The sequence below is a fragment of the Cucurbita moschata genome, unplaced genomic scaffold (assembly GCF_002738365.1).
Source record: "Cucurbita moschata cultivar Rifu unplaced genomic scaffold, Cmos_1.0 Cmo_Scf00016, whole genome shotgun sequence".
NCBI lineage: Eukaryota > Viridiplantae > Streptophyta > Magnoliopsida > Cucurbitales > Cucurbitaceae > Cucurbita > Cucurbita moschata.
In genome coordinates, this window is record NW_019268532.1 from 3,355,753 (window position 1) to 3,368,328 (window position 12,576).

The following is a 12,576-nucleotide window of genomic DNA, read 5'->3' on the forward strand; positions in this document are numbered from 1 at the left end:
AATATATATATATATATATATATATATATATATATATATATATATATATATATATATATATATATGAGTGGTAGCTTTTTATAATTGATCAATCACACCAGGAAAAAGAAAAAGCTAATTTAATTAATTAAAGTTAAGTTAAGTTAAGAAAAGAAGTTACGGGAAAGTAATCTCCATTAATTCAAAGAGGGGAGGGGGCTGCCGACTCTTTTTCCTCGGGGTGCACACGTGGACGGTCCAGATTGAAGGACTTGAACAGCTAATCAAAAAGCCAAAAAGGGATGGGAGATAAAAAGGAGGGTGGGAATAGGTCAGCCACGTGTGCGTCGCTGACGGAAGGATCTCAGCCTCACAGTTCATGCCATGTCATGTAATCTAATTATCTACGTATCATTTCCTCATTGGTTGCCTTTTTTTCCTTTTTTTTTTTCTTTTAATTTTAATTAAAGCTTAATTTAATGGGAGGGCAAACAATTTGTATGCTTCTAGACAGGTTGTTATACATATCATCTCCTTTGTAGTATCAACCATTGCCACGTACTCAGTTTTAGTAGACGAAAGAGTAATATAATTCTAAAGCCCAGACATCTAATTTATTGTATTATCCCTGCCTTGCTCTCACTTAGTTGTATCCTCCACATCAAAAGAATCTGATCCCCTTTCATCAGTCCACAACAAATAGTGTAATAGAGATGAATACCTACTCTGATGGTTTTGGATGATTTTCTCAACACTTGCTCCACTCTAATTTATCATCAACCGTCTTAGGAATTTCTTGAGTATTTGCTACAGCATCTTTAGGTGAATTTTTCAGTTACTGAACTTTTAACTCCAATTTGCTTCGTTGTCTCAGAACCTTTCTTCTCTTTGTGTTTGTACAAAACATTTTTATCAAAAGTCACGTCACAATGTTTCAAGATTCTTTTGTTCTTATTATCCCAAAATATTACCCAAACATGTCAGAACCATAGCCTATAAAATAGCACTTCACAGCTTTAGTGTTAAGCTTGTATATAAGTTTTTTTTTTTTTTTTTTTTACGGAAACTTAAAAGTTGGGCCTACATTTGGCCCAAACAAAATATTTGATCCAGTTTTAAGGGAAAGAAAGAAAAACGAGGGTATGGAACGTAATATACTGTAGCGAAGAGGGTATTTCAGTAAACAACACATTTTCAAATTGGAGAACCGTTTGAAACACAGATCCCGCCCGGACCAGTTCACTTTGTGATAGAATTCATCAGCCCTAGATCCGAGAAGGAGAAAGTTCAGTGCGAGAGAGAGAGCTCAATATGGAGAAAATCTGCGTTGCTGTTCGTTTGAGGCCATCTGTATCTCAAGATTCAATCCGTGGAACGTACTGGAAGATTGACGACAATCGAATTTCGCTTCACAGAGCTCACGATACGCCAATCTCCGGCAATTCCTTCGCTTTTGGTACTTTCAAAATCCACTTCTCTTCTAGATTGCTCACGTATCTTCAGCTCATTTTTTCGTCAAGTTGCATAAGTTTCCTCTTGTAATAGCTCATATCTTCTTATATTTGATGCTGTCTAACGCTGTGGAACTTCTGTTTTGGACTCTAGATCATGTGTTGGACGAAAGCTGTACCAACGGTAGTGTTTACGAACTTGTTGTTAAGGATATTATTCATGCTGCTGTTGAAGGTTTTAATGGTATGCTTCTCTCTTTCTTCCTTCATCGTTCCATATGCTAAAAGGTGATTGAGGATGTTGTCCTCTTTAGGAGGAAGGTTGTTATATCGAACCATTTGGAATGTATCTTTGTTTGATCGTAGTACTTATCATAATTTCTATGATGATCGTGGTCGGTTTGTATGCGTTTGCGTTTATATCTTGACGACGGAACTCATAGTTGAGACATTGCAGGAACCGCTTTCGCTTATGGACAGACCAGTAGTGGTAAAACGTTCACCATGAATGGTTCTGAAAGTGATGCAGGAGTTATTCACAGATCAGTGAAAGACGTGTTTGAAAAAATTCACACGGTAATTCTTGTTTTGGATCTTGAAGTCAATATGAAATGCTTACAGTTGCAAGATAAATCTTGTAACTCACCATTTTGCTGTGTTATCAGATGTCAGATCGAGAATTTCTGATTCGAGTTTCCTACATGGAAATTTATAACGAAGAAATTAATGATCTATTAGCAGTCGAGAACAATAAGTTGCCAATTCATGAGAGCCTGGAGGTTGCTATTCACTCCCTATTATCTTCTCATTCTTTTCTGTGGCATCTAAAAACAGGACTGACATGGCTCTCTCTTTAGCGTGGAATATTTGTTGCAGGTCTCAAGGAGGAAATCGTCAATAATGCTGATCAAGTTTTAAAGCTCATCGAGCAGGGTGAAGGTATGGAAGAAAAATGAACTGGGACATTGGTTAAATTTCATTTCTGAAAATTGAAACACTAAGAAATATCTGTAAATTTTTTCCTGCAGTAAATAAACACTTTGGTGAAACAAATATGAATGCCAGGAGTAGTAGGTCGCACACAATATTCAGAATGGTATTTTTATGTTAGGACTTTGGACGGGGAGCTCCTTTTACCAATACCCTTTTACATACGAGTTCATCTTGTGCAGGTAATTGAAAGCAAGGGGAAGGACACCGCTGAGACTTCGAGTGCTGATTCCATACGTGTCTCTGTATTGGTTCGTACATTTCCAGCCTGCGGCATAAAACTTATAATCTAGTCAAAGATAATAATTCATATTTTTTCCGATTGTTTCTGTTTCCTTCATTTACGCCTTTTTTTTCACTTGTATTATCGGAAATAGAATTTGGTAGACTTAGCTGGGTCTGAGCGAATTGCTAAAACTGGAGCTGAAGGAACACGTTTGAAAGAAGGCAAGCATATTAATAAGAGTTTAATGATTCTTGGGAACGTTATCAATAAGCTAAGCGAGGGGGTTAGGCAGAGGTAATTTCTTCTCCTGGAAACTCCTTTCTTTCATGGAAGAACAAGTGATTAATGTTTTACTCTGCCTGTACAGGGGACACATTCCCTACCGAGACAGTAAGCTGACGCGCATACTCCAACCAGCCCTGGGTGGTAATGCTAAAACTTCAATAATATGCACTATAGCTCCAGAAGAGGTATCCAATGAATTGTTGTTTCAGTTTTCTAGTTTAGTGCATAATGGTGTGCATAATCTCAAACGTACACAAACACACGTGTACCCAACATACCATTGCACAGTCAGTAAAGATTCAAATCTGCTTAAACTTATCCTCTTTGCCTTTAATTTGGATATGCGCATTAGGTACATATAGAAGAAACAAAAGGAACTCTCCAGTTTGCTAGCAGAGCAAAGCGCATCACCAATTGTGTTCAAGTGAATGAGGTTGTTCTTACTCTTATTTTCTTCGTATCTTGCACTATACTAGTTTTCTTTATTATCATCATCACGAAGCAGAAACTATAGTGCATGTTCTTATTTCTGTTTGTATTTCAGAGTCCGACAATTTTGAAGTTCTGGCTTTGTTTGGTTAGAACTTAAGCTATATGATTACTCTGTCTTTGTTAAAATTATATTCTTTGGGGTTTCTGCCCAACTTTTTCGATACCATGTGTTTAGTTTTATCATCTGTCAAAATTTGGCGTCACTAATCTTTTACCAAATGCAATTATTTTTCTATGTTACATATTCTTTGCCTAAGCTAATTCTCCTTATAATTGCCCCAGATTTTGACGGATGCAGCTTTATTGAAGCGTCAGAATCAAGAGATAGAGGAACTGCGTAAAAAACTTCAGGTGCCCTCATATTTGTCTCATTTGAGAAAAGGACTTCAAGTAGTTGACAATTAATTCTTGTGTAGGGATCACATGCGGAAGTACTTGAGCAGGAGGTTTTGAAGTTGAGGAACGATTTGTTGAAGGTAGGTTTTCTTTTCTTTTCCTTTTTTGTTTATTCTTAGTAGATCTCAGTGTTCAGAGCATGTACTGATAATTGTACGTTCTAGGATCTGCAATATGTAATACTAATGCTGATTTCAAATAATCCAGTATGAACTTGAACGTGAAAACTTGCAAATGGAACTTGAAGAGGAGAGGAATTCACACAAAGAACGTGATCAACGTATCAGGGAGCAACAGATGAAAATAGAAAGTCTCAATAGTCTTGTCAATCTTTCGGAGTCTGCACAAAACTCCAGCCAAAGTCGAGTATGAAACTAACGCTATATCCTCTAATATTTTGACGTTGACAAGTGTGACTGTGGAATGCCGTTATTGTTGCTTGGTGTTGCCTTTATAGGATTAGCTTGCATGCTCTTGGCTGTAATACCGCTGTCAGATTTTCTTTTTGAACGCCAATTCTAAACTTCGTTGCAACAATCTTTTGTATTGTTTTTGCAGGAACAAGGTTCTATGAAAAATACTCTCAAGGAAGATTTCAGTGGCAGTTGTAATAAAAGCCTTGAAGATGGATTTGTAACACCCTTTTTCAAGGCAGCTCCTAATGCCTTTGTTGCCAGGCGATCTAATTATTCCATGCCTCCTGAGTGTAGCCCTCTTCCGGATACTTTTAGCAACGTTGCCGATGAGGATACTTGGTTGAAATTGAATAAAGGCTTTGTAGCTGATCTTGATTCACTTCAAACGACTCCTACGATAAAAGTGCAATCGTTTCCATTTAATGATCTAACTCCTGTGAGTGCTTTTCCGTGTAATGAGGTCTCCTATACGTCATTATGTCGAGTCTTTACCTCTGTTAGTCTATAGTTATGAAAGGTTCTAATCTTTTTGTTCTTTTTTTTTTTTTTTCATTAAATTTGTCTTCCTTGCATAAAAAATGATGAACTCAAATTTAGGTGTTACTACTTTTTATGACATGCTAATATCTAAATTATATGTGTTCACTTATCTGGTTTTAATGATTGTAGATGTGATGCAATTTTAGTTGAATTTCAGGGTCAGGGTCTCTCCAATGAGAACCATAAACAAGAGCTTCAAAATCTCGAGAGACAACTGGAGCATGCCATCATGGAGAAAAATAAACTTCAGGTTGATTTTAACTTGTCTTTCTTTCTGTCATTGTTGATTAAATGAGGTTTGAATAAATTCATACGCATTCTATCCCCTTCTTAATATAAAAATATACCATGATGATGTGAGTTTACTCGGGCAATACTTTTTGTGAGACATTCCAACTCAATTACTTGTGCCATTTATTAAAGGGAAGGGGCTCACATTGGAGCTAAGCCTGACCCAAATTGCTTATTTACTTTTTATTGGTCCTCATGCTCGTTCATCCATTAACCTTTCTGCACGATTGTTGATAAATGCAGGAAAAGCATGAGAAGCAAGTTCTTGTAAACGATAAACTAATGGCAGAGATATCAGAGCTTCAACAAGAAGCACAAGTAATCAAGGAACTTCCGCAAAAGATGTTCAATTCTTTGGCGATTTGTAAAGATGTTTACATGGACATCCTATCTTCCCTTAAGGTACAATTTGATTCTTATGTTTACACATCTTCACATCCCTTAGCAGTTTTTAAGAGAATCAGTTAGGTGACACCAATTCTTATTGTATCCTTCTATTACTAGAATACCACACATGACGAGAAATCATCAACTGTAAAATTGCTATTAAGCACCGGCGAAATTGGAACATGCCTTTTTACTACTCTGGAAGCTCATTTAACTACAGCCATGAATGGACAGAGTGGTTTCCCAGTGAATGATTCACTTAATCAAGACCTTCACGATATACTTCGTTCGAGGGTGAATAGCATAATAGAATCTCTTGTGTTATCAGAAACATCCATTGTTGTTGGTTGTAAGCAAACGATGGATCCCTCGAGCACTCATCAGTGCAAGGTAAGCATTGACTACAAATGGTATCTCTTTTAAGGCATTTGAATGATTCAGAGCGAATCGTACTTATTTGTAACTATGAACATTTTGTGACAAAGGGATGTGCTGAGGACGACTTATGGAAGGAAAGGTTGAGTACCGAACTTGATGATATCAGGAAAAGATGCCATGGCCAAGAGAATGAGCTAGCATCCAACAACCAACTCTTGGAGTCATCGAAGCAACAATATAACAACTTAGAAAGAGACTTCAAGGTTGTGCAAGATGAAAGAGAGTCTTTGCGTAAAATGGTCTCTGAATCTGTTCAGAAACTGAAGGTGGAGAAGGAGCAGAAAGAAACCGTACTGAAGGAACTGATCACTGAAATCACGAGACGAAAAGATCTAGAAGAAGGGATTAAGCGATTCAGTGCTGCATTTGCCTCTAGACACAGATCATTCATGTCATTCAGCAGCGAGGTAAGGTCCAAAACTGAGGAACTGAAGACCCAGAATCCGGCCGTTGCTGTACCTGTTCCCAAATCTCTTGGGGGTTGAAAATTGGGCATTGATTTAATTAATTGAACTCATGCACGTTTTTTTGCCTGTTGTATTGTGTGTAGGTGATCATGTATGTAGCATTGATTTCTCAGAATGATCCCCTTGCATGTCAACCTGTTGATTTGCGGGGAACAAGATTTAATATACAGAAATTATGTTAAAATGGTTTATATTATATTAAAATGGTTGGGCGAAGGTTCATCAGTAATAGTCCTGGTCTGTTCTGTCGAATGAAATTGTTGGGCTAATTTAGAGCTAATTTAAATAATGATCATGGGTTTATAATTAAAGAATATATGTATTGGCATGAGGTCCTTTGGAGAAGTCCAAAATAAAACCACGAGAGCTTATGCTCAACGTGGACAGTATCACACCATTGTGGAGAGTCGTATTCATCTAACATTATCCTCATTCAATATCACCTCTTTGTTGAGGATGGGTGCGAGTGAGTTTCACATTGGTTAATTTAGTGGAAGATGATGGGTTTATAAGTGAGGAATATTATCTCCCCAAAATAAATACATGAGAGCTTATGCTCAAAGTGGACAATATCATACTTGTAGAGAGTCGTGGTTGTCTAACATGGTATTAGAATCATGCCATAAACTTAGCCATGTCAATAAAATTCTCAAATATCGAATTGTGAGCCTCGGAGGAGTAGTCAAAAGGGACTAAAGTGTCGTACCAACGGTGTACTTTGTTCAAGGGCTTTAGAGAAAGGAGTCGAGCCTCAATTAAGGAAAGAGTGAGTTCCACGTTGATTAATTTAATAGAATACCATGGGTTTAATTCTCTGTTTTAAATTATATGTGTATTATTTCAAATTAATATTAATATATTAAATATAAAAGTAAAAAATATATTTAATTTTTTTTTAAAAAAAATCTTCTATAATTGTTTTTCCAAACGGCATTTACGGTTTAAAAAAGCCCAACCATATCAGCCTGTCATGTTGGACGTGTAGATATCGTCAAAAAGCCCTATTAGGTGCGGCTAGGGTTTTGAAACAGTATCTTTGAATAACTAGGGTTTATTGTTCTCTATAAATCGCGCCATTGGCACAAAACGAGTGCATTGCCGTTCCTTCCCCTGCCCTACGCTAGGTTTGTTCAACCTTTTCTCTCCGTGCTTTCTCTATTTTTTTGTTTCGCACATTGGAGATCTAATAGGCTCTTTCCTCCCGATTCTTACCATTTAGAAACGGATGCTGTGATATAATTTCTCAGATAGTATAGATCTAATTGTTTCTGTGTTCGTATATCTTTCTAGAATCTTGATATCTTTTTGTTGAAGTCTTCGAGTTGGTGAAAGCATTTTTATTGGATGATTCTTTCGATGAAGTTATTCAATCTGTTCTTCGACGCGTATGATAAGGCTTGGTTGCGATGATTATAAAATTTTTATGTTCTGAATGCTAATGCCATGGCATGACAGACACTTTACACCCATAGAATATGAGCATCGTGCCTTCAGTTTTTTTTTTTTTAATACTCTTTGGTTCTGTTCTTCTCTGCTTTACGTTACTGGAATCTTCCTTAAATGATTATACCTCTAGCTTCATTAGATTCAATCTGTTCTTCGATGCGTATGATAAGGCTTGGTTGCGATGATTATAAAATTTTTATGTTCTGAATGCTAATGCCATGGCATGACAGACACTTTACACCCATAGAATATGAGCATCGTGCCTTAGATCTGATTTTTTTACCTCTGGTAATGTTCTTCTCTGCTTTACTTCACTGGATTCTTCCTCAAATGATTATACCTCTAGCTTCATTAGATTCACTTGTTTGATTAATTTGATTGACTGAGATTCGAGTTGTATATGTGTAGCTGTATTATTGAATTGTTTGTTACTCTAGTTGAGGCAGAACCATAGCATATTGTTTCTTGTTCTAATTGTTGGATGATAGCCCCTCTCGCCTAATTTAGGGAATGATCTTGAGTTTATAATCAAGGAATATTTTTTCCATTGGTATGATGCCTTTTTGTGAGCCCAAAGGAAAACCATGAGAGCTTATACTCAAAGTGGATAATACCATACCATTGTGTAGAGTTGTGTAGAGTAGTGTTCATCTAACATGACATCAGACCCATGCTCTAAATTTAGCCATGTCAATTGAATGCTCAAATGTTGAACAAAGAACTCCAAAAGAAAAAGGAGTTGAGGCTCCTCGAAGGCATAGTAAAAAATGGCTAAGACTCCAAAAGGAGTTGGTCCTTAATTAAGGGGAGGCATACTTTGATCAAGGGGAGGTGTTGGATGAAAGTCCCACATAAGACTCATTTAGGGAATGATCATGGGTTTATAATCGAGGAATACTATCTCCAATATTGGTACGAGGTATTTTAGGGAAGCTCAAACCAAAACTACGAGAGCTTATGCTCAAAGTAGATAATATCATATCGTTGTGGAGAGTTTGTTCATTTAACACAAATGATATTGTTCTATTATCGACTCGAGTAAGTCTTGTTTAGATGACACTATTTTTGGATACTCTTGTTGGATATATAATCGTATATTCACAGGGCATGTTCTCGAACTGCATTGTGTGTCTCTGCAAGTCCTATGAAGATATTGGAGGTGGTGCTTAAAGCTCTAACTTGGCAGTTTTTCTGTACAATTGTATATATTGAGCTTTTGTGGTCATACATACAGCCATAAATTCAACCATATGAGTCATAATTTAAATTAATATATTCCAATATATTATGTTTTATCTATATATTAAAAACCAGCGGATTCAAAATCGGGTCGGGTTGACCTTGAACCCGGAACCCAGTAGCCCAATAAGTAGCGCAACATAAACTCGCCTCATGGCCCAAGCCCATCGCAATCTATAATCCAGAACCACGCAGATGTGGCCCACGACACTTGGTCTAATCTTGTGCCCAATGTCTTCTAGCGCAGGCTCTCAGCTCAATTACAACAGATGCATGGCCCACTAGCGGAATGTAGCTTGCTCTATTATCGCAAGTGAACGACCTGTCACCCGCACACTGACCCGAGGATCCAACCGCGCCTCCCCCACATGTGGCGCGTTTGCTAGCCGTAGCTCAACCACGGCTAGACCAACGTTCGTCTCCCATGTTCCTCGGCGGCTCTAACATGTTGCAACTCCGTGGGCCATATAGATTGACTTGTGTTCTAAAGGATAGACTTAAACTACCATGAGGATAAATGAGTGATTTTGACTCAGGTCAACTATGTAAATGCATTCATTGTTGGATTGGTTGAACGATTGATGCATAAACCTTCCTATGCCATGCCATTTAAAATATGTTAACATGTTATCTTAATGCATACGAGACATAAGGAAGTCATGTACGCTGGACATTCATGCACCATGCCATATAAAATTTTAGGGAAGCCACGCTTGCGTTTCATTTCGACTCATCTCTTAAACTTGTCATTGGCGTCAATTTGTGTTTACAGAACGGATGAAAGTTTCTTAATCTCGGTTTTAATTTGATCTTTTGATTTTCAATCTTGATTTTTTGGTGGTTTACATTTCCTACCTGCAACCTCTTCACCCTCATTATCTTCACTATAACAACTGTCGTCGTCCACTACCGTTTTTCCACTTGATATGGATGTCTGTCGTTGTTGTCCTCGAAAAATTTGCAAAATTCGCATCCCACTCCAGGGAAGGTCGTATTGATGGGTATTTGTGCATGAGGAGAACTTAGTTCAATGTGGTTCAAGTTCAATCACTCTTGTTTGGCTCATTCAGTTTTAAGGTAGAATTACTTTGGACAAGATTTTTCTCATCCTTAGGTTATTTTTAAAAATTGACTTAAGTATTCGCTCCTTAAAAGGGAATTGGATTTAAGTTATTTTTAGGAATTGATTAAGTATCTGCTCGTTGAAAGAGGGTTTGGAGTAGAGTTTGTTGTTTACCCCAAATTGGATTGAGATAAAGTGATTTTTCAACTAGATGTTCTAGTAAGAATTAGATATGCATGCATGTTGTTTGTTCTATAATTACTAATGTTTATGCATGCATGAAATATTATTTTGAAATGTTTGTGACATCTAGCATGTATTGAATGACTAAATATTTATGAAATAAAATTATGGTAATTACTCGTAAGTAAATAGGTTAATTGTACCATCATTGTCACAAGCTAAATAACTTATGTTTTTGTTTCTCATCATTGACTAGATGATTAGAGTTTTGATGTTCGACCATAGGCTAGATGTTCAGCCGTGAGTTACTTACTAAATATTTTTACTTTCAACTTTTCAAAATATTATTTTAGGTAAAAGTAAGACAATTGTTGATTGCGGGTCTACTCGTTTTTGCTTCTAAAAATTCTTTCCAACAGTTTATGAACATTGTTTCTTTGTGTGCTGCGAAATTGATTTGTGGTTCCTTCAGTTTAATATGTATTTTTCTTTCCAACAGTTTATGAACATTGTTTCTTTGTGTTGCGAAATTGATTTGTGGTTCCTTCGGTCTAATATGTATTTTCTTTCCAACCGTTTATAAACATTGTTTCTTTATGTGTTTGCGAAATTGATTTGTGGTTCCTTTGATTTAATATGTATTTTGGACTTTGTTTAGAATGACGTGTGTTTCCAAATGTTTTAAAGGGCTCTAAGCAAACTTTGTTTATTTTATTAAAAATAATCTTTCTTTTCTCGAGTTTTAAAATGACACTAGCATGCATTTAATAACGATCTTAGTCAATCTAGGTTTAGAAAACCCAAATTATCATTAGTCTGGAATCTCGTTTGAATTAAAAAAACGAAAAGTTTGGTAAACACTAAATATTCTAATTTTGTTAGGGATGTTTAGGCTCAAAAGTTTCATAATTTGAGATACGCAAAGAGCTAGCTGGAATGAGACGGTTTGACCAAATATTAGCTTTATTAAAAGATCCCTCTTAGAACATCAAATTAATATTATGAAGACTCATAAATTTATTTTTCCCATTAAAAACCCAATGCCATTTAATATTAAAACCTACCTAGAGAATAAATAAAAGCTTGGGAATTTAATAATAGATTCATTTCTCGATGGAATAATTAATTATGAAAAAATAAAAATAAAAGAAATTAGGTTGGAAAAAGATATGGAGAGGGCAGCGAGCCAAGAGCCGATCTCGATATTGCGGCTTGGGTTGGGTTGCAGCTCAAGGGCTTTTATGGGAACTCCAATTTATTTATTTAATTAATTAATGCGTGGGAATATTCGATAATCGAGTCTTTTATTTAATTACAACATTAATTAATATACCACATCGTTATCCTATTCAGTTTTATTAATTCTTTTTTTTTTTTTAATTTGTGTTCGATATTAAATTATCTAGGGCTCATGTGGTGACCAATTTTGTTAGTTTGTTTACGACCCTCGTGTTACGAGAATATAAAAATGTTGTATTCTATCATCGATTTAAACATAACTCAATGAATACCATATATCGACATACGATTTCATTTCTCTCTTGAAGCATTACAGTTTTATATAGGGTTATCGAACACTATAATTTAAGCTCGAAAGGGAGAAAACAGTAAATGAGGTAAAGAGTGAGGAGAAATTTCTTCTCGTTAGTTAAATAGGATCCGGGACAGAGATTATATTCCTCTGCCTAAAAATCGACCGAATTCCCATCCCACCTTACTCATTGTATATAATATAACGTGCTTTATTGAATTTAATTTTTTTTTTTATGAAATATTATTGTGTTTATTAAGAAGAGTTTATATTGGTTGAATAGAAATTACTTAAAAATTGAAATTTTTAAATGAATACATATTTTTTCAAAAAAATAAGTATATAAAGTGGTTGGATATTTCCTGCCAGAAAAAAAATGAAAAATTTCAGACATCCTTAAAATAGGACAGAAACGTAATTTTATCAAAATCAGCTAACTCCTTGATTCTAGAACTCACAATAAAGGAAGTTCAGATAAAGATTCCAGCTATTCTAAAGAAGGTGGTCTCGGATGATCTTCGGATTACATAACAGCAAGCACGTTCGGCGGCTATTCAAATGGATCCAGTTCTTCCTACCCGCGCCCGCACCCGGATCTGAGAAGTGCTAATTCGGTTCGTCTCGACTCCATTCAAGAACAAACACCCTCCTGGAATCCATAAGAAAACAAGTGCTATGTGGATAAAGATTTCCTCCGATTTTGCCAGCTATTTTAAGGTTTTTATTGTTCGTTTTTTTTTTTTTTTTTTTTTTTTT

The 12,576-nt window shown here is 36.1% G+C and overlaps 1 protein-coding gene, 1 long non-coding RNA gene and 2 other non-coding genes across 4 annotated transcripts in view; all 4 read left to right on the plus strand.

Moving 5' to 3' along the window:
* Positions 1 to 6,469, plus strand: part of LOC111454595 (kinesin-like protein KIN-7N) — an 18,613-nt gene extending 12,144 nt beyond the window's left edge. The window contains exons 2-19 of the mRNA XM_023096096.1: positions 1,266 to 1,435; positions 1,585 to 1,674; positions 1,888 to 2,006; positions 2,096 to 2,209; positions 2,288 to 2,369; positions 2,459 to 2,526; positions 2,603 to 2,671; positions 2,798 to 2,940; positions 3,014 to 3,116; positions 3,284 to 3,364; positions 3,706 to 3,774; positions 3,840 to 3,899; positions 4,027 to 4,185; positions 4,378 to 4,671; positions 4,933 to 5,025; positions 5,310 to 5,468; positions 5,571 to 5,843; positions 5,939 to 6,469. Of these exons, the coding sequence (XP_022951864.1) occupies positions 1,291 to 1,435; positions 1,585 to 1,674; positions 1,888 to 2,006; positions 2,096 to 2,209; positions 2,288 to 2,369; positions 2,459 to 2,526; positions 2,603 to 2,671; positions 2,798 to 2,940; positions 3,014 to 3,116; positions 3,284 to 3,364; positions 3,706 to 3,774; positions 3,840 to 3,899; positions 4,027 to 4,185; positions 4,378 to 4,671; positions 4,933 to 5,025; positions 5,310 to 5,468; positions 5,571 to 5,843; positions 5,939 to 6,376 (2,559 nt within the window). The 5' untranslated portion in view covers positions 1,266 to 1,290 and the 3' untranslated portion in view covers positions 6,377 to 6,469. The remainder of the gene's footprint in view (positions 1 to 1,265; positions 1,436 to 1,584; positions 1,675 to 1,887; positions 2,007 to 2,095; positions 2,210 to 2,287; positions 2,370 to 2,458; positions 2,527 to 2,602; positions 2,672 to 2,797; positions 2,941 to 3,013; positions 3,117 to 3,283; positions 3,365 to 3,705; positions 3,775 to 3,839; positions 3,900 to 4,026; positions 4,186 to 4,377; positions 4,672 to 4,932; positions 5,026 to 5,309; positions 5,469 to 5,570; positions 5,844 to 5,938) is intronic.
* Positions 6,470 to 7,314: 845 nt separating this feature from the next.
* Positions 7,315 to 9,758, plus strand: LOC111453987. The gene is made up of 2 exons (XR_002712340.1): positions 7,315 to 7,952; positions 8,151 to 9,758. It is a non-coding gene; the product is annotated as an uncharacterized LOC111453987 (long non-coding RNA).
* Positions 7,756 to 7,842, plus strand: LOC111454771. The gene has a single exon (XR_002712503.1). It is a non-coding gene; the product is annotated as a small nucleolar RNA snoR8a (small nucleolar RNA).
* LOC111454772 lies at positions 7,977 to 8,063 on the plus strand. The gene has a single exon (XR_002712504.1). It is a non-coding gene; the product is annotated as a small nucleolar RNA snoR8a (small nucleolar RNA).
* Positions 9,759 to 12,576: the final 2,818 nt, after the last annotated feature.